General features: G+C 31.9%; 5 protein-coding genes across 5 annotated transcripts; 3 read left to right on the top strand and 2 right to left on the bottom strand.

Annotated features, from left to right (window-relative positions):
- Positions 1 to 1,211: 1,211 nt before the first annotated feature.
- On the bottom strand, positions 1,212 to 5,846 carry LOC114324842 (lysosomal thioesterase PPT2 homolog). The gene is made up of 5 exons (XM_028272763.2): positions 5,639 to 5,846; positions 3,159 to 3,300; positions 2,996 to 3,103; positions 2,668 to 2,941; positions 1,212 to 1,629 (listed from the first exon to the last, which is right to left on the bottom strand). The coding sequence occupies exons 1-5, from the start codon at positions 5,774 to 5,776 to the stop codon at positions 1,431 to 1,433; spliced, it is 861 nt and encodes a 286-aa protein (XP_028128564.1). The 5' UTR covers positions 5,777 to 5,846; the 3' UTR covers positions 1,212 to 1,430.
- A 2,434-nt stretch (positions 5,847 to 8,280) lies between these two features.
- Positions 8,281 to 11,045, top strand: LOC114325160 (transcription initiation factor TFIID subunit 10). Its single transcript, XM_028273169.2, has 3 exons — positions 8,281 to 8,493; positions 8,549 to 8,725; positions 10,827 to 11,045. Exons 1-3 carry the CDS (start codon positions 8,395 to 8,397, stop codon positions 10,932 to 10,934), a joined length of 384 nt encoding a protein of 127 aa, XP_028128970.1. The 5' UTR covers positions 8,281 to 8,394; the 3' UTR covers positions 10,935 to 11,045.
- Positions 11,046 to 11,394: 349 nt separating this feature from the next.
- LOC114324921 (origin recognition complex subunit 2) lies at positions 11,395 to 14,198 on the bottom strand. Its single transcript, XM_028272876.2, has 2 exons — positions 13,490 to 14,198; positions 11,395 to 12,528 (listed from the first exon to the last, which is right to left on the bottom strand). The coding sequence occupies exons 1-2, from the start codon at positions 13,946 to 13,948 to the stop codon at positions 11,437 to 11,439; spliced, it is 1,551 nt and encodes a 516-aa protein (XP_028128677.2). The 5' UTR covers positions 13,949 to 14,198; the 3' UTR covers positions 11,395 to 11,436.
- Positions 14,199 to 14,296: 98 nt separating this feature from the next.
- LOC114325014 (uncharacterized) lies at positions 14,297 to 17,233 on the top strand. Its single transcript, XM_028272977.2, has 3 exons — positions 14,297 to 14,466; positions 14,523 to 14,651; positions 16,566 to 17,233. Exons 1-3 carry the CDS (start codon positions 14,441 to 14,443, stop codon positions 16,693 to 16,695), a joined length of 285 nt encoding a protein of 94 aa, XP_028128778.2. The 5' UTR covers positions 14,297 to 14,440; the 3' UTR covers positions 16,696 to 17,233.
- Positions 16,698 to 17,233, top strand: LOC126878425 (phosphatidylinositol N-acetylglucosaminyltransferase subunit P). Its single transcript, XM_050654729.1, has one exon. The coding sequence runs from the start codon at positions 16,698 to 16,700 to the stop codon at positions 17,175 to 17,177; it is 480 nt and encodes a 159-aa protein (XP_050510686.1). The 3' UTR covers positions 17,178 to 17,233.
- Positions 17,234 to 21,159: the final 3,926 nt, after the last annotated feature.

The following is a 21,159-nucleotide window of genomic DNA, read 5'->3' as shown; positions in this document are numbered from 1 at the left end:
TAGTTATACATGACATTAAAGATATAGGGCGATAAGAGGAAGGCATATTTCTATCTTTAGTAGGTTTTAAAATTAAACAAATGGTAATTTGTTTGAGATGCTCAACATAGTTTGAATTCACCCACCAATCATTGTATATATTTAGTATAAAATTTTTAGCAACTTTGGGAAGATTTTTAATAATGTCATATGTAACATAATCATTACCCGGAGCAGTACATCTAGAGGTCTTAATCCATCAAGACCTGTATTAACACATCATGTGTTAATACAAGTTAATGTCAAACATTGCCAAAAACTTTTTGGTAATTGATAAAGCCAATAAAGACATTCCTCCTTTGGTCACAGCAATGCCTTTCCTGATCCTAAACCGTTTTTGAAACCAAGCTGAGTGTCTCCCGTTCTCTCTTCACATCTGTATTTGGAGAAGAATCTAATTTTTGGTTTTGGTACCCTCGTCTTTGATCATTCAGATTTTGCAATCCAGTAAGTTGTCAGCTATATAGGCTCTTCCATTCTTCATGTTGTCTTCATACACTTATTCGTTGGTTTAAGTCCTCCCCTAAAAATTTTGGGTAAATAGTGCCCTATATACAACAAAAGGATTGTTATATTCATATTCTATTGTTTGTTTTTTAACCAAGAGGAGTGATTCAAATTTACCGCGCTGTATTGCTTGTTTGTAATTGGTCCAACCGCATGCAAGTTTACTCCACTGTTATAACATTTTGACACTAATGACATTTATCAAATTTTGACACTAGTGACATTTCATAGGTTAATTAAGTTATAGCGGCGATTTTTGTGTTTTCTGTGTTATTCCTTTAATTTGTAGGTTGTTAGTCTGCTTTTATATAAAAAGCAGTTGTTTTTGGAACTCTTTAGCGGCGTATTAATTTAATATAATATTTATGGATTACCGTTGAGGGTCGACTAGATCAACCAAAAAAGATGTATTTGGTTATTATGGGAGCGTTCAAGTATTACGTAACGCGATTTTTGACCCCCTTCCCCCCTACGTAACGCACTGTAATGGGCGTTTAACTATTACGTAACGCAATTTTTGAAGATTTTTGACCCCCCCACCCTGCGTTACGTAATACTTGCACGGTCCCTATTCTAGTGACTTTCTTGGGTGTGAATCTGTCTTTTTAGTTTACTCCTCCTGGTTAAAAAATAAACTGTAGACAATTAAAATTAATACACCAATGTAATTTGACATACTTATTTTTATTCATACACTACATAAAAATGAGCAATTTTTGGTTTGGTAATCACTGTTTTTACTGTCTTTTTTAAGTCTTAAAATGATATACATATCCGTGCACATTAAAGAAGTGCATATAAATAAATTATTTAAAATAAATTATCTAAATTAATAAAATTAAAAAATGTCGCCTAATAATTATTATCTATAAAGAAAATCGATATCAATCAAGATGAGGTAAAATATAATTATCACATATCGTCATGTTAAGATGCCACATGAAATGGTTGACGCCTGGCACAGTGACTAGCTTTAATTTCTTCTTTTCGTAAAGTGTTTTCAGCCCAATCGAATCCTGCTGGAATATGGCACGATCTTTTATATCTATCACAGTTCCGTTTTCGTTATAATATCCAAACTGACTAAAAACAATCTCAGTATTAACAACAGATTACCACAAATATTATTTATAGCATTATAGCTTCGGAATTTGAATATTGAATGCAGAATATAAATGAACTGCACTTGGTTGTGACATTTATCATCAAATATATGAATTTTCATCTATATTTCAACCAAGAACAAGACTTACATAAGGTGTCTTTTATATTTTGCATATAGAGCAGGAGGAAAACAGTAGATGACTTTTAAAGACGTTATTATCAAGCCTGTGGGAAGATTGCCTAAAACTTTGACATTTTCTTGCAACAAAAATTGGATTGTCTTTTGAGAAGGATGATTAGTGTTCATTTTTTTAAGCTGTAGTGCTTTGAGAAGGAGAATAATAATAATAACAGTTGTGTGCTCTTGTAGAAGAATCATTGCAATATGATCTATTGTAAATGTCTGACCACTTTTTATAGACACTTATTTTCTTTAACAATGAATCACCTAAACAGACCACTGGCATTTAATACACAGGTTTGTATAGGTAAATCCAAAATTTCATAACCATCCACGATGTGATACATCCTCGCCTCAAAGCAACAGTAGGATATGCCATATATCCTACTGTTGCAACTGTGCACCGATCAACCAGTTAAGAGATATTGGACCGATGCGATGTGTGTGTATTTACGGTGCACTCGTGCAACAGTAGGGATATGCCATGCCATATCCTACTGTTGCTTTGAGGCGACGACATGTTTTTATCCTGCATTGAAGAGGTCTAGAATTTGTTTCTGGCTAGTTTGTTTGGTTCTAGTTGTCAATTAAATCCACTACTCTTCAATTTTGTAATGGACAAGTTCAAATTTAAAAAGACAGTATGGTATACAAGTTGGGCAAAAACAAATAAAAATACTTTGGTTATGCAGACAAAGCAATCCCGATCTCAGATAACTAAGATAATCTACAGCAAATAGTACAACGGAAAAAATTTATAACTAAACTTACTAGACAATTGGGACTGGATTCAATGAACAGAGTATATTGATAAATGATAAATAAATATTACCTACCTAGATTGCCAAGGTGTTATGACATTGTCATCAGGCCCTCCAATCAATACAAGCCTATCTAATTTGAGCAAAGCATTTTTAAAATCATCACTTTTTACATTTGGGATCTCATTATTTATGTAAGGCAAATATTGCGAGTAACTCATGTACAATTCTTTATGATACGGATCGTTCCAATAATTTCCTACAGAAGTATGTTGTCCAACTCTAGAATAAAATAACTCAAAAGCTGTTTTTAAAGCTAATCCCGGGAAATACAAATGAAGAAACTGTGCTAAAAAAGTCAATGCATAAGAATTCTTTCTTTCGTAAATGCTTTATTTCTTACTTCCATATTGTCCAGCTTGAGGACCACTTAATGATATGTAACGATGAACTGTGTGGTTTGGATTAGCTTGAAGAATAGTTCTACCAAGAAGAGCACCTTGAGAATAACCTGAAAATGGTGTTAAAGAGTAACACAATAGCCAAGTATTGTGTAAAATATTTACCTATAAAGTTGACGCCTTCTGGATGTTTCATTGTGATATTTGTTATATTTTGAGAGACTTGTTGAACTTGATACCACATGTTTTCTAAACTATACCATCCTTCAAATTGTTGAATATTATACACAACAGTACCTGGGTGTTTCTACAAAATTAAATCGGTTGTATGAATTTGGTAACTATTTTTAATAGTTATTGATGTACCAAGGGCTTTGTAGATTTTTGAAGTTATACTTCTTTACCGGCGATAGAGGGTGATTTTTTTATATGTTAAAACCTATCAGCCCGGCGCATGCGCATTATAACTTTGTTCTGATTGGATGTTCAAATGACATGTCAAAAATTATCCGATATGGCAGCTGTGGTTTGGAGGTAAAGGTAAAGGTAAACAAATGTATAATATATTAGTTTTATTGTTGTGAGGACAGAAACAATAAAGTTTATAATATTGTAGTGACTTTTAAATAGTTTTTAAAAGCAACAGGTACGTAATAATTGTTAATGTATCATGGGTATAAACCTACCTATTTGATCTGCCAAAATACATAGTATGTAATACTTTTATTTATATAATTTGATTACCATCAAAATTTCTATCAATATTCACCTAATATATTGTTTTTTTACTCTATGTTTTGTTGTATTTTTTCAATTCTAAATCATTTCAATTCAAAATTAAAATAATTTGATCAATTTTCAAAATATCAAAATATCACAAGTTTAATCCGTTTAGTTAGTCGATCTTCGTAAATAATGACACATAGTGTTCGTGGCTAAGCGGAGAAGGCGAATGAATTCCAATACCAACCGCTCTTATCAGCGCTGGTTCGAGTCCCAATAGAAACTTTCTTTTTTGTTTTTTTTAATACATTTTATGATTGTAAGTATATTTATTATATAATTGTATTTTCAGAAAATACGTATTTAGTTAAAAAAATTTTCGACAATTAATGTTCAGACATCATTTGTGGCTTGTTTAATGTGTTTGTGTGTGTTTTATTCTTTTATTATTTTAATTTTTGGCACTGTTCTAATAAAAATGTTTGAGAAGTAGTAAGTATAAATTAGTTTAATATTTAAACAAAATATAAATAAAAAGTATATTAATTTCGTTTAAATCATATAATAGAAGTATAACTTCTTACGTGCATACAAAGTACACACACATTCTTTTTTATGTCTGAGGGTGACTGTCTTACAAACACAGGGCCTCTGGCCCAGTGTTTGTAAGTCAGCCGAGGGTATATGTCTATTAATGCCCATTGTGCATACAAATTATGCCCTTTTATGTCATACTAGTTTGTTATCGTATTCACAATTTAAATATTTATAAAAATTCAGAAAATTTATCATAGTAGAGTAGGTAATATCGTCATTGGAGTAATGATGTCAAACATAAATAAACATCTACCGCTATCATACCTTATAAGTGAAAAAATATGCAGGAAATTTTTTGAAATCCCCAACGAAATCGCAAAAAATATGGAAAAAGCAACACAAAACTTGCTATCAAAGAAATCGAGAGACGCATACAACAGAGAATATGTGAGATTACTAAACTGGATGGTAGAAAACATATGCTTGGATATTTTGGTGATCTCGCTAAAACATTTCCTTTGAGTTCCTTATGCTCCATAGAACTAAATGGTACAGAAGACACTAACGGTAAATAAGAATATTAACATTGCTAATTATCATGAGTTAAGGAACTATTTGAAGTAAGGGTCAAAAGGATACCAGCCTAAAAATTTAAAGTTCTGTTGAGAGGAGATGTTTTAAAATTCATCCATGAAGTACTGACTGAGAAGTTTTTAATGAACAAAGTTGCATTAATATTTGGTGTATTTCATGGATGTTGAAAGAAAAACTGGTGAATATGCTTACTCTCATAGAAAATATAAAATCAGTTTTTGTGGTAAACATACTAGAGACAAAAGGCACGTTTTTTATCTTGGTGATAAAGACGAAATGAACATTTTGGAGCTAATAAGAGATTACATGTCTCTACGGCCATGTGGTTGTTCAGAAAAAGAATTCTGAAGTATAGACAAGATTACTGTAGTGTACAATCAGTTGGAAAAATCTCCATCATTGTAAAACATTTGAATTTAGCTATCCTGACAAACAGATCTGTCTGCATCAAACATGAGCAACTATTCTGGTAGAGGCAGACGCTGGAGCCAGTATGACAACGATGAAGCTACATGGTGAATGGAAGAGTACTAAGTTGCTGATGGATTATAGAGGGTAGTATATCTTCGAAAAACTAGATTTCAGGGATACCGGCATTCTTCTGGATCTGGCTTTTGCTTACATAAAGTTAATATGCAAACAATGAAAAATGAATCAAAATTTGCTGCTAGCATCATGGGACCTTTCCAGAATTGTCAGTTTCAGTTTCCCCATAAATCCTACTATTATGTAGTTGGTAATTAAACAATAAAAAACGCAATAATGAAATAGTATGACATAAAATAAATTACCTCTTCTATTCGTTTCTTAATTAGCTCCATACTTTTCGAACCAGTCATAATTCCATGTAACAGAATAACAGGCTTATAACCATAAGTTAGTGTGTATAATATCACACTAAAAAATAGAATAAAGATCACATTTTTCATTATGTTTAAGAGAATTTACACGTTTTTATAAAGCGTAAAAAACTTTTAATAACTATTTAGTAGTAGGTATTAGTGATGTAACGAATGTCATTTTTTGAACATTCGCGAATACGAATGCGAATGCGAATATCTGCTACCGACATTCGCGAATGCGGATGCGAATGCGAATGTCCAGTTTTTTTTTTAGATTTGTTTTTATTTTTGTAATGTTTCCTAAATTTATAATGAAAAGTTAATTGATATTTAGTGTAAATCAATCTGAATCTTAAGCTTTATTACATAATACCAAATAATAAAAAAAGTGAAGGCTGATAATGTGATTATACAAGATTAAGTTCTATCTATCTATTGCCCTTCATTTGTCCAAAGTTGAACGTAGGCCTCCGCCTTATTTTTCCACTCTTCTCGGTTCAGTGCTAATGCTGTCGATTTGGTCCATGCGTATCTTTTTAGGTCATCCGACCATCTCGTCCGTGGTCTGCCCCTTCCTCTTTTGTAGTCCCAAGGTCTCCAGTGAGTTATCGCTTCATTCCATCTTCCGTCTCTTTGTCTGCTGTTGTGTCCTGCATATTTCCATTTGAGAGTAGCTGCATGTTTGAGGTTAAGTTACCTTTTCTTAATAAAAAAAAGATGAGAAGTGAATAGATTTTGATTTTATTAACCTAATATTATCTTAAAATTATTTTTTTTTCTGGTTTTCATATTCGCAAAACATTCGCACAAATTTCGCGAATGCGGATGCGAATGCGAATATGCAAAAACACGCGAATATTCGCGAATGCGAATGCGAATACGAATATTCGTTACATCACTAGTAGGTATGTCTCTCTTGTTATTGTTTTCCAATAACCTTGGATTGTGTTTTTTTTAAGAAAAACAATGATTGATAAATTTAAAAAAAAACGTCACGGTCACCAACGAACTTCATATCAAAACAAATAATTGCGTCAAAGTGTATCATGAGCGGGTCTAGTATTGGGATGCATTGTATCAGGCCCCCCAGTAAAAGTCTTGAAAAAGCCCATTTTAGGGATTTTAAATATACCTTTTATAAAGGATTTACTGTTTCTTGACAAAGCATGTCACGTTAAAGAAGAGAGTTTACATTACATGATTTATCATGTGATTTGTCATATTTTATGATTTGGTCATGGAGTGAAATGTACAGCCGGTTCCTAAAAAAACTGATACGACTCTTAGTAAGATTTGATCATGTTGAGCAGTGTATTTGATTGATCTGACATTAGATTTATTATGACAGACAAATAATAAAATAACCAAACAACAAACAACTGATTACATATTATGTTAATTCATAAATTGTACTAATTATTAAGGTCTAAATGTTTATATTATTTTGAATTCCTGTATTTTATAAAGAGTATATAAATGATAGTTTTTACATCAAATAGATCACATAATTATTGTAAACGTGGATTATACAACAAAACAAATTAATATTCAATTCAGCCCTGTAACTTATTAAAATAAATATTATAGAAGTTTTCAGGGACTTTCAGCCCTCGGTAATAATGTGGTCTTTCATTCTGAATTTAAATTTTTCAAAAATATTTATGAATACAATTAAAATACATTGAGAATTTTGACATGCGTCACAATTTTGCATTAACTCAATGTAAAATTCTAAACTGTTGAATTCCAGCTTCCCTAATTATTTGACATCAAAAACATTAGAAACTATTTGTAGAGGATTGAAATCTGTATTGAAAACAACTGTTAAAATTGGTCTACGTAATTAAACATATTCCAAAATTTTGTAAAAATGTAATACATTTCAGTTTTCAGCCCAAACTTAGGCCACACACAATGCAATAATGTTCACATTTTTGAACTGTCAATATTTTTATTTTATCATCTATTGTTTAAAAACAATACAGTTGATAAGATACCCTCAGTTGCGGAGAAAGTATTAATAATAAAGATTAATAATAAAGTCTAATAACCGTGGAACAGAATAAGCTATCTGACAAATTTTAAGATTTGGCAGTGACATTGACAGTATGTAAATATTAAGTATTTATCCTTCAAAATACACTGCTCAATTTTCTACAACATACGCTTCAAGAGTCGTATCAGTTTTTTTTGGAACCAGGTGTACATGTTTATACTGTGTGATTTGTCATATGATTTTCTCATAAGCATTGTCATGCGGCTCGTCAAGGGCCAAATCATAAATATGACAAATCATGTGAGAAATCATGTAGTGTAAAGTCGACTTAAGAAATTTGAATTTCATAGCATTTTCAAAGCCTCGTAATAAACGTATGGGTTAAAAATATTTGTTTTTTTTTCATGCAAGCGTTTTATGATTATGTTAGTTTATGTTTTTTAATATAATTTTAATATTTAAAAATGTATGCAAGTTCCCTCGAAATATAAATGAATTAGATCAGAGTTTCTTTCCCCGCAAATTTTAATAATTCGATGCGCCACTGCCGACTAATACCTTGACGTTTTCTAAATAACTTTGACATACGTCAACGTCACACCCACACCCTGACCCCTGTAAACATCTGTCAGTGTCAGTAGAATAACAACACAAGTCATTAGTGATATTTTATGGTTTTCACTTTTTCACTAATTTATATAAATATAAAATGAACCACGACGACAAAATGATGATAGAAGATAACAATCCAACGCTCGGCCAACCTTTGAGTGATTTTCTTTTGCAATTAGAAGATTACACCCCCACTGTAAGTAAATAGCCACAATTTCTATGTACCCTGTTGCTAAGGTGTTAGATTTTAGATTCCAGACGCGGTAACTGCATACTATTTACGATCCTCAGGACTAGAGCCTAAAGATCCACGATTGGTGCGGCTGATCTCGATAGCAGCTCAAAAATTTATATCTGATATTGCTAATGATGCTCTTCAACACTGTAAAATGAGGTCTACTAATTCTTCAAGCCACAGTGGCTCCAAGGTTAGTTAGTATCATAACATAAATAGTACAGTAGAACTTTGATTATCCATGCTATGATTTCTCACGAAATATGGTAATATGGGAGAGAAATATGTACCTAAAAAAATCAAAACTGCAAGTAATTATACAAGGGCACCTGTGTATAAAAAAAGTATATACCAGATAAACTTTGTATTTGAGATTTGAATGCTCACGGTTGTTGATGTTCGGTTTTATCATATTTTCAGAATTTTATTTTGGTACCGTGCAAATATTTTATTTTGTGAAACGTTACCAAATTGTAATTTAAAAAAGTTGGAAAAACCGAACGTCAACACCAGTTCCCATCCAAATCTCAAATACAAAGTGAAACTTGTCGTGCTGTAACAATGTTGTGTTTTGCCAATGCGTCTGGTAGCCATACACTGAAGCTGACTGTGATTGTAAGGTCAAAAAATTCTTGTACTTTTACAAACATGAAATCGTAGAATCTCACAGTTCACCATTATAACTAGCAAACTGCCTGGATAACTTGACATCTTCCAAGAGTAGTGTCATAAAAAGTAAAGTCTTATTTAAAGGAAGAAAAATTGCCACAAAAATCGCTTCTTTTTCTGGTGCTCATCCCAATGAGACACTACAATGGAAATTTCTTTGTTCTTTTTTCCAGCCAATGTTACATCATTTGCTACTGAAGATAATTGAGGAGCTTGCGTTCAAAAGGGGCTATATCCATTTTTTCCAAAATTATGCTTTTTTGTGATTTTCGGCTAAGTTTTACAAGATCTATCAACTGGCACGTTCATTAGCGTTCAAAACGAGCTATTTATATTTTAAAATCGCATATAAAGTCGGCATTTTGCATCAAAAGTGGCTATATCATACTTTTGCGATCAAAAGTGGCTATATCCAATAATTTGTTATATTCAGAAATACGGCAAAATAGTGGTGCATCTGACAATACTGTAATGATACACTTGGCGAACTCGTGACCGCCTCGCATTGACTGTTAACTAAAGAGTGGTAGAGGTTGAAGGTGTTCGTTGAGTGACGATCAGTGATCAGTTATTCGCCAACTCTTGTGGGAGTAGTGCTGGTTTGCTTCCAAAAATATTGACGATTGATGACGATCCACGTGCAATATGGATGAAGAAACAGATAGAGCAGGGCATTCAAAGACATTCAAAACCAACAAAAGATTGAAGTAAATACACACCTATGATGATGATGATGCTAAAAAAAGGAAAAGACGATGGGAACGTGGTTCTAAACATTATAGAGCCCAGAAACTCGTTACCAGATAAGAAGAAACCCAGTCTTACGAAGCTTCTGAAAGAGCTGTTTGGTGAAAATTGGATGTTGCGAGCAGATCTAAAATGGTATAAGGATTTACTTGTTTCCGCTAATGCAGACACGGAATCTATGTACTGACAAAGAAGTAGATGAGAGCGAGGAATATGACTGTTTGGATGAAGAACCTGCTCTTCACATATAAATATTTTTTGTTTTTTTGGTTCTCTTGATTCCTTTTGACTTTTGTGTCCCAATTTGATAATAAAAATGTGTTTTCTGGCGTTTTATTAGTTCTTTTTGAGAATTTTTAAAATTTTGCAATCAAAACTATCCATATCCAGATTAATAATCAATTTTTTTCAAAAAACGTTAACTCAAAAAATAAAAATCAAATTGCATCAAACTACTTTCCTAAAACACTACAAATAAACCTTATCTTGTTATCCCCAAGTACTAAGGCCAACCGATAAGAAGTTTTTTTCGTTTTCTGGACATTTTTTCCAAATGGATATAGCCCCTTTTGAATGCAAGCTCCTCAATTTATGATGAACTTGTTGGATCAAGCCGAGGTTGACAAATGATCGATCATAAGGTTGAGACATGGACACAGACAAAGATAAGCCAGGTATCAGCTCCAGCCTGGTATGTCACAACCCAATTCATCTAGATTTATTTTCCTGTTATCTTTTTATGGTAGTTTCATATGTATAAGAAATCAATATTCGGATTATCTATGCTACATCCGGTCCCTTTGATCATGGATAATCAGGGTTCTACTGTGATTACTTTTGGATGAAATGTACGTTTATTCATTTGAAATCATTTTCAGAGCAAACAAGGCACAAAAGACAGAAGATACTGTCTAACTATGGAAGATCTGACACCAGCTTTGGCAGAATTTGGAATTACGATAAAGAAACCTCACTATTATGTTTAAAAATACTTACCTATAATATTAGATATTTTGCAATTTATTGTTTTGATACATTCAGGGTAATTTTTGTTTTTAAAAGTACAAATTAAGAAAATAAATGCTCAGTTCACATTGTGTGGTTCATGCTTTCTTTCTATTAATTCAAAATATACAAACTATTGACTTCCCAAACTATCCCAAAAACAGGATCTATTAAATCTCTGCCAATCAGGAGTCATCTTAATGAGTGTCACCAGTAAGTTGTTGTAGACTTCGAAGAACATCGATGGTAGTATATCTGAACCTGTATTGAGCACAGTGATGTTGGACGATGACTAACATACAGCCAAAAGCAGACAAGTGACGCAATTGAATGATAATTTTGAAAGTCCAATGATAAAAATACACAGCTTGAAACTGACACTATGTTTCTCAGAGATGTGATGATACTGGTACGGAGGAGCATTGATAAATAAATTCAAACAAAACTTAATACAACTTTATACAATATAAAAGTAAACAACATTCACTGATTTTCATCTAAAAACTTCTGCAGCAATGTACTAGCTAATGGAATCACCAAATATTCAGTCCCATCGACAGATCTCTTCATCTTAAGCATCTTGTGGTCAACAAATTCAGTAAGTTGGGCCCTCAAAGCCAAATCTGAGCTGACTATGAAGGCTTCCCTGCACATATGGTACAAATCCTTGAACGCTAGACCCTGATAGTACTGCGACTTGCCATTGTCTACCTGATGTGTAACTATTAGATTATAAATACTTTTAGAATTGGAAGTTAGAGAAGCGAAAACATTCCGTAGAGATGATAAAGCTAAGGTGCTGCTTTGTTGTACCATCATAGACTGTTCAAATGAAGTTTCCTCCTCGTAACGTAAAAATGATGTAACATCCCACCAAATGTAATTAAACTTACTGAGTTTGTTCTGATCCCAGATTAAGGGAGCGTTGATGTGATCTATGGACGCTATAAAATGTATATTTTTACTAGATGCTAATTTCGCAAGAATATTCTGTGTTTTTCCATTTCGTAAGGTCTCACCCTCAATATTATGTATAATTATATATAGACTGCTACCACGCATATTCTGGAATTCACTTATTATTAGATCGCAAGCTTCTATAGGATTCCCAGGGATGTCTTCAATCTCTAACAGATCCAGAATTGTGTCTAATATACTTTTAATACTGATGCTAGGAAAATAACCGTTTACTACAACAACAGGATGATTGTTTAGGTATAAACTTTGGAACTTATTGATAATAGATCTCTTTGACCCTAATCCATATAAAAGTATGTTAAAGTTTTCGTTTAAAAAGAACCACCATTTTGCGAAGCAACTTTCATTAACTTTTTTTAATTTGTGTATGGCCTCAATGTGTTGACTTGAATGGGAAACTGTGTGTAATAACTTTTGAAGTTTATATTGGGGCAGTCTTGGAGTCTCTAATCTTTCAAGGGTATTATTTGAGGTTTCTATTTTCTTGGATGATGTTTTTTCGAAGTATTCATCAGTTTTGATATGGTAGTTTCTGCTCCTAGTTTTTGTGGTTTGTAAATTAGCTTCTCTGAATATCATCTTTTTGTTTTTAGTGTCCTAAAACAAAATAAATTAGAGACAACATAACATAAAAACTCCCGAAATATCCAACAGAGAATTCAAATCAACAATCATACCTTTGAGCAAGTCAAAAAATTCACATATCTTGGATCGCTAGTAAAAGCAACAAACACAACAAGCGACGAAATAAAAAGATGCATAGCAGTTCTCTGTTCTCCAGAAACATTTAAAAAATAAAAATATGCAATGTGCCGTAAAGCTCAATATTTACAAGAACTTAATAGGACCGGTTTTGATATATTATGGGGCTGAAATGTGGACTTTATTTCAAAATGATGAAAGACTTCTTGGTAATTTTGAGAGAAAAATTCTTAGAAATATTTTTGGGGCTGTAAATGAAAATGGGCTATGGCGTCGAAGTTAGAACTTTGAACTATATCAGTTATACACTGATCCAGATGTTGTAAAATTTGTTAAAGTGCAGAGACTTAGATGGGCTGGACATCGCTAGGATGTCAGATTACCAATACACCAAGAGATTAACATTTTCAAAACCAGAGAACACAAGAAATAGAGGATGACCTTGAAGAAGATCGGTTGATGATGCGGAAGAAGACCCAAAGATTCTAACAGCCGGTTTCACAAAGTAAAGTTAACTTGTGGTTAAGAGATAACCAGAGGTTACCCCAAAATATGCGTTTCAGTTTCATAATTGTTACCCTTCTGGGTATACCCATAAGGTAACCCACTCCAACCTCTGCTTAAAAATTCTGTCATTTAACCACAACTTCACCGTTGAGCTGAAACTAAAACGCATATTTTGGGGTAACCTCTTAACCACAAGTTAACTTTACTTTGTGAAACCGGCCGTTAGGGTCAGAAGATGGAGGGAAGTTGCCAGGAAACAACAGGAGTGGCGACTTATTTGAGAGCAGCCCAAGATCCACAACAGATTGTCAAGTCACTTATGATAACATCATTTGTTATTATTAAATACCTTTGTGCTTTTCTCATCAGAATCTGAGCCAGAACTGTCTTCACTCTCATTACTGCTGCTACTACTCTCAGACTCTTCAGATGAGACTTCAAATTCACTCTCACTATCCTCCTGTATCATTTTTGCTATCCTACTTTTTGTCTTTGTTCGAACATGCTTAGGAGTTTTTAAATCACAGGCTTCAGCTACTTTTTGAGCAATTGCTTCACTGTTCTTTCTTTTTTGGAAAGTAAATATGTCTTCACCATGGACTACCTCATTTTCATGCATAACTTTCGGCTTGTTTACATCTACGTCTATATTGTCCAGATCTATTTCATCTTCAGATTCATCATCGCTTGTTACTATAGCTTGAACAATACCTGAATTTTGTATTTTAAGGGAATAAAGAGATTCTAGGGCTTTTAAACTGGGTTTCTTAGTTCGTGGTGTTCGTCTGGTGGGTGTTGAAGATTCCATTTTTAAAACTCTTCTATTTTAATCTTTTATACTTTTATGTATCTTTCTATCTTATAAAAAAGTTTAAACCTCTTTTTATAAAATTGAAACAAACATAAATACATTATACATACAAATGGCGCCAAAACGTCTGAATCTTCTTTTTTATTTTGACAATTTAGATTGCATGTTTAAGTTGAGCAGTATTTTTGGTACCATAGCACACCATTTATTATATAATTTAACATATAATTCCTTAATTTTGTGGACTATTCTTGTATTCTAATATTCTATTCTAATTCCGATATTCGAATTATGTAATGAAACAATCGTAATAGTTGTACCATTTTTTTTATGATAGACAGAAAATTCAAGAACTAAAGTCAACTCTCACTGGATATGACATATCTATTGAAGCCATAATCACAATTGAAATACAGAAGAAGGTTTTATTAGGTTAAATTTCTAGAGGTTCTGGTTTTAGGTTATATTTTAATGTTTTGAAATTCTGAAATGGATATAACGGATGAATACGAAATGTAAGTTTAGCAAGAATGTATTATACTGAATTAAATCTTACAATTTTATCTTTTAGTGATCTTGAGGTACCATTCCAAAGCCACAGAATTGCAGAAATTGCTTATGATGTACTGAGAGTAGATAAAGAACCTACTAGAAGTGGAGTTACTAAAGTTTTACGGGTAGAGGAGTCCAAATTATTAGCGTAAGCTTGTCACATATTATTATTGATATATATTAGCACTGCGAGACAAGCTGGCTCATGGTTTGGTATACAATCTTCCACCAGTCCTGTTTCTCTTTTGCTTTTTCTTTTCAATTGATTACATTGAGATATCTCGTGTCGTCATAAACTTCATGACTCCATCTGGTCCTAGGCCTTCCTTTACCCTTTTTACCACAATTGAAGTGCTTAACACGTTCGCTACTAAGCGACTCACATTATATGAGCCACATCAATGTATCACATAGTCTATGCGAAACATACCAGCGATTTAAATACATGATTTATGAACACGCAACTTAAATACCCTCTTGGTAGTGAACGTGTTAACAAGATTTTTGGCATTCTAACTTAGATCATTCTTTGGACAGGTCTTTATCATCTAAGTCTTTGTGCTCTTACTGCTATAATTATATTAGGTTCCTTATACAATTCTTCTAACTCTTTGTTTGTTCTTCATGTCCATGAATAGTGTGACCAACTCCAAGTCAGTCCAATTCGGGACAAAGCTGAAAAAAAACCTAAAATCCGGGACTTTTCAATGAAAATCGGGCCATTTTTTAAACATACAACTTTAATATCATTTTATTGATTATTTAATATTTTTATGTTGACAAACATTTTTTTGATGGGATGGGTTGGAATGATAATTACATTTTTATTAGTTTTTGATGTTTCGACTTCCAATCTGGAAATCGTTCTCAAAAAGGGAAAAATTAGAAAATTTAACTGATGTTGGATTTCCATGTAAATAGAACCTTGTTAATATCAAAATATAATTATCATTATTTGATATTCATGTTTTTGAATCGTCTTTCAGAAGACGATAATTAAAATACAGAAATGGGAAAACGTCCAGCGTTTGACTTTTTGTAGAACTGTAATACCACGATCTTAGTTACTAAGAGCATCTTAGCAACTAAGATGGTTTGGCCACGTACAACATATGGAAGAAGACAGATTACCCAAGCAAGTGCTACGATGGGCACCAAAAGGACGGCGGAAGAGAGGAAGACCTAGGAAAAGCTGGATAGAAGGAATCCATAGGGAAATCGGAGAAAGAGGCTTGAATGAAGACATGTGCTACGATCGAGAGCAATGGCGATTGGGAATCGGAAGACGTCGTAGAACGTTATGAACCGATTATATATATATATATATATATATATATATATATATATATATATATATATATATATATATATATATATATATATATATATATATATATAATACCACGATATAAAATGCAAGCGTTTTGGATGTGATATTATTATTACACTCTAGAAATTGTCGACTTTTTTTCGTCCCACCAATTTAATTTCATGTAAATTCTTAGAAGAATAATGTATTCAAAATTTCACAATAGAATTTTACCAAAACGTTGAAAATTTGGATGGCCCAGAAGCCTTGTCCGGGACACGATTTCGTAATTCGGGCCATGTCCCGGATTTTTCGGGCTAGTTGGTCACACTATCCATGAAGCTTTCTTCATTGTATTTTTTTATATACTCCTGATTGAACTCGTTATCAGATATCATTTCTCTTTGTTTATCTTTGTAATAAGTAGGCTGTGGTTTATATTCCCTTTTTGATCATTAATGCCTTGATATAAATATTTAATTATATTATTTCTATAGTTTTCTGCAATATCTTTCGACTTATCTTCATAAAATTTCCTTCTTTTTTTTTTCGTAATGTTGAACTTTTTTTTTCTTTGCTCTATGTATTGTTTCCACTTTTTGTGTCTTTAGTCTTAAACTTTCCAATCATAGCTTACTGTGTTTCTCTATTTCTAATTTACATTCATCTTCCAACCATGGCTTGTTTTTTCTTGATAGATTTGCTAGTGTCTCGTATTATTATGTTTTTAATATTCAATCTGTTTTATTTTAGGCATTTCTCTGCTGCTCTTCCAAAGCAGTTGCGAGTGGCAGTAACTGGATTTTTTGACAAATTGCAACTAATATCTGAAACTATCGAACTTCTAGGACCTCCACTTAGTAACGAATATAATCATTATTAAAAATGCCAGAACACACTCCAGCACCAACACCAAGCAGAGCTGTGTATGGTTTTGTTATGTACCTTTCATTTAGAATATTTTTCATCATTTACGTTATTTGGGCTGTCTTACCAGAGAAGTATTTCAAAGCAGTTGGTATCATGTTTCTTCCTCAGAGACATTGGGCAATAACAGTGCCTGTTTACTTGTTAACAGTGCTCACTACTGTTGCGTTTGTTATTTATCCAAGTTTGGGTCTTTGTATGACGCCAGCAGTTGATGATATGAGGACTATTAAAGATAAAGTGGGGAGTAAAAAGAGACATACTGAGGTACATTTAGATGGAGGAAGTAGTGGTACAAGTTGTGTATGTAAAGACAGAGATAAATGTTCAAGGCAATTATATAATAGCATACAGCATACTTTTGTAAATAACACTATTCCTGTTTCACGTGATTTGGAAATGTGGGATGTATCAGATCACTTGTATTTAAATAGTTAGCTTTAGATAGGTTTTTATAAAATATGTGTTAAGAATTAAATAAACTGTTTAGAGGATTTGAGCATTTTCTTTATTAAATTTTATTATTTCAGATTAGTAAGTTTATTCTAGATCAGATAGTTATAGCAGAGAACAACGGCCACATGTGGTCGTTGTTCTCTGGTTATAGTCTATAATATTTTATATTGGCTAGAAAAATAATGAATGTAGAAGAAATAAAAATGTTATTCTGAATAAGATGACAAAGAAGGGTTGGTAAAAGTTACTATGAAAAAATAGAGCAACAGCTCACTAGTCTTATTGGATCTGTTGATCTCTATATGTCAAAATAAATATACAGAAAACCAATTGAACAACACTAAAGATCACTGTATTGTTATTATTTCGATTTCATCCATTCTATGAAAACCTTGAAAGGCAAATGATAACTGTTAAAAAAATGATATTAAAATATCTATTGGAACATGAATGCCCAGATAGAAATAGAGATATGCTATCAAGATTATATTGGTAAACACAGCCTTCATGATAAATATGATTGTTCACAATGGGTTATATAGCAGCTGCCAAAGACATGATTTTGGGAAGAACATGTTTTAATCAGAAAATAAAGCAACTTGGATATTACCAAATGGAAACACCATAAATCAAATTAACCATTTTATAATTGACAGAAGAGACTTTACAAACCTAATGGACATCAGAAGTTACAGAGGCGCAGATATTAACTCAAACCACTTCATGGTAGGAGCTAAATTTTGACAAAAAATTACAAATGCCAAAAAATAAAGTGGCACTAGACAATAAAATACAATTTACATATAGCCTAATAAAATAAAAAAAAGTCAAAATGTAAATTCGTACAGGTTAAAACAAATTTTATATCAAAGTTTAGGTGGGTACAAAAGATATTTTCAAGAAAGTATCCAAATCATACAAGGGGATCATTGTTTAAATAATTAAAAAGGGGTCATTTTTGCAAAAAAAATACTTTTTTAACTGCTGAGGTAATTCACTTATTAATGAAGGTCTATGGGATTCTTTTCTGCAAAGCTGAAGGGTAAATCTTTCTCATAAGACTTACTATATTAAATTTGACCCCCTATTTATGTAAATAATTGTATATAAAACTTTAAAAACAAATTTGCAAAAAATTTTTTTTAGCGTTTTAGATAAGCACTATAAAATATCTTGTTTTACAGATTAAGTTGCGCTATGTTACCAGTATTAAGCAAAAAAAAAATTGGTCGGAAAATATTTAATATTTTTTGAGATATTGAATTTGTTTATTAAATGTTACTATATTTTCAATTGCAAAAACGCGGTTGTTGCCAAAGAAATATTCACCTGCTTAAGATCTCATTATTTTTATTTTTATGTATATTTTCGATAAATGTATTGATAAATTTAAATTTCAGTTAAACTCCCCCCTAAAATGGCATTTGAAAATTATTCAAATTTGTTTTTTTAATAACGTCGCAGGGATTAAGTATTTTAAAATTCCGTTTCGATAATTGGGTTCCTGGGAATTTTTTACTAATTAACAAAATTTTTTTGTCGTTTTTTCTTCTTCTTTTTTTTCTTGTAGTTATATTACTACGGACCCTTTTAGGGCTAAATTTTATTAAGAATATCGAATCTCGAAGTTGTAGATTGTAGACCTAAAAATAATAAGATTTAACTAAAATCTCTTAAATAAAATGTGGCTACTTACTGAGTTTTATTTAAAAATTTAAAGATTATTGTTACCAAGTACTTTAAAACTATTTGACGTATCCTTATCATACTTGGCAGAAAGTGTAGCTATTATACACCCTACTAAATTGTAATTAATAAACGTTTCTAGCTAGTTCCAGAGGCGTACGACAGGGGATAGTGAATGATTGACCCTTCCCAAATTCTACGCCACTGAGTGAATTACTATTTTAGCGAAATTTTTCGATTCTCCAATACTTTGTATGTAAGTAGCTTTATTGGTATCGATAAAGTCATCAGTTTGAGAGATATTGGAAGATTAAAATGAATGAATGAATGAATCAAAATAACTATGCCGTTTCATTTTTAACGTCCAATATCTCGAAAACTAATGACTTAAGCGTTACCAATAAAGAGTATATTATTTACTTAGAAAGTATAGGAGAATCGAAAAATTTCGCTAAAATAGTAATTACCTCAGTGGCGAAGAATTTGGGAAGGGTTAACCATTAACTATCCCATGTCGTACGCCTCTGGTAGTAGCTAGAAACTTTTATTTATCACAATTTAGTAGACTGTATAGTACCCACACTTTCTGCCAAGTATGATAAGGATACGTCAAATAGTTTGAAAGTACTTGGTAAAAATAATTTTTAAATTTTTAAATAAAACACCCTGTAACTCAGTAAGTAGTCACATTTTATTTAAGTGATTTTAGACCAATCTTAATATTTTTAGGTATAGAATCTACAACTTAGAGATTCGACATTTTTAATGAAACTTAACCCTAAAAGGGCCCATAGTAATATAACTCCAAGAAAAAAAAGAAGAGGAAAAAAAGACAAAAATATTTGTTAATTAGTGAAAAATTACCAGGAACCCAATTATCGAAACGGCATTTCAAAATATTTAATACCCGTGACGTTATTAAAAAAACAAATTATAAACAAATTTGAATAATTTTCAAATGCCATTTTAGGGGGAAGTTCAATTAAAATTTAATTTATCAATACATTTATCGAAAATATACATAAGAATAAAAATAATAAGATTTAATACAGGTGAATATTTCTTTGGCAACAACCGCGTTTTTGCGATTGAAAATAGAGTAACATTTGATAAACAAATTCCATATCTTAAAAAATATTAAATATTTTTGGACCAATTTTTTTTTATTAATACTGATAACATAGCGCAACTTCTCCTGTAAAATAAGATATTTTATAGTGCTTATTTAAAACGCTAAAAATATTTTTTTGCAAATTTGTAAAATAGTATAATTATTTGTATTTTATGTATAATTATTTAAATAAATAGGGGGTCAAATTTAATTTAGTAAGTCTTATGTGACATATTTACCCTTCAACTTTGCAGAAAATATTACTATAGACCTTTATTAGTAATTGAATGACCTCAGCAGTTAAAAAAGTAATTTTTTTGCAAAAATGACCCCTATTTAATTATTTAAACAATGATCCCCTTGTATGATTTGGATACTTTTTTGAAAATATCTTTTGTACCCACCTAAACTTTGATATAAAATTTGTTTCAACCTGTACGAATTTACATTTTGATTTACATGTAGTGTTATTTTATTTTACTAGACTAATATGCCAGATAATGAAAACATAGATAAACAGTTCAAGTCACACATAAGAGAAGCAATAGAACAAACCTGGACCGACAAGCATGAGAATGTGGAAAAACTGAAATAGTGGAATGCTTCGAAATTAGTAGCCGAAAGCACATTGGGAATATTCTGAAACCAAGAGAAAAACGACTGGTTTACCAAGAGTATACAAAAAATAACAGATGTGAAGAACCAGGTATTTAGGACCATGCAACAACGAAGAATTGGGACAAAAAGAGGTAGGTACAAAAACTTAAGGAGAAATGAAAAACGCACGCACCGAAAAAATAAATGAGACTCAAGAAAACAACATATTAGAACGGCTCAAAAACCATAGGTATGAGCAGGTATGAGTGTCATGGAAAAACAAGTTCTTTCACCAAATCAAATAAACATTAGAAAATATGTATTATTTCTTTAGCTTTATTAGAATGGAAGTCGAGAATCAACATCTGTACCTACATAATCATACAGAAGAAAGCCTTTTTACAAGATAGGTAGGTAGAACACAAGAAAGATGACATGTGTAGGTTCAACCACTATTAAACTAATCAGAAATGAAACGAATATTTTAGTCAGACAAATAAAAAGGGCACACTGGCAGAGCTTCCCAAAACAGATGGAACACGATTCCTAGCTACGGAACACAAAAAGGAA

The sequence above is a fragment of the Diabrotica virgifera genome, chromosome 1 (genome assembly GCF_917563875.1).
Source record: "Diabrotica virgifera virgifera chromosome 1, PGI_DIABVI_V3a".
NCBI classification, from domain to species: domain Eukaryota; kingdom Metazoa; phylum Arthropoda; class Insecta; order Coleoptera; family Chrysomelidae; genus Diabrotica; species Diabrotica virgifera.
Note: the sequence above shows the minus strand (reverse complement) of the source record. Positions and strands in the feature narration are given on the sequence as shown.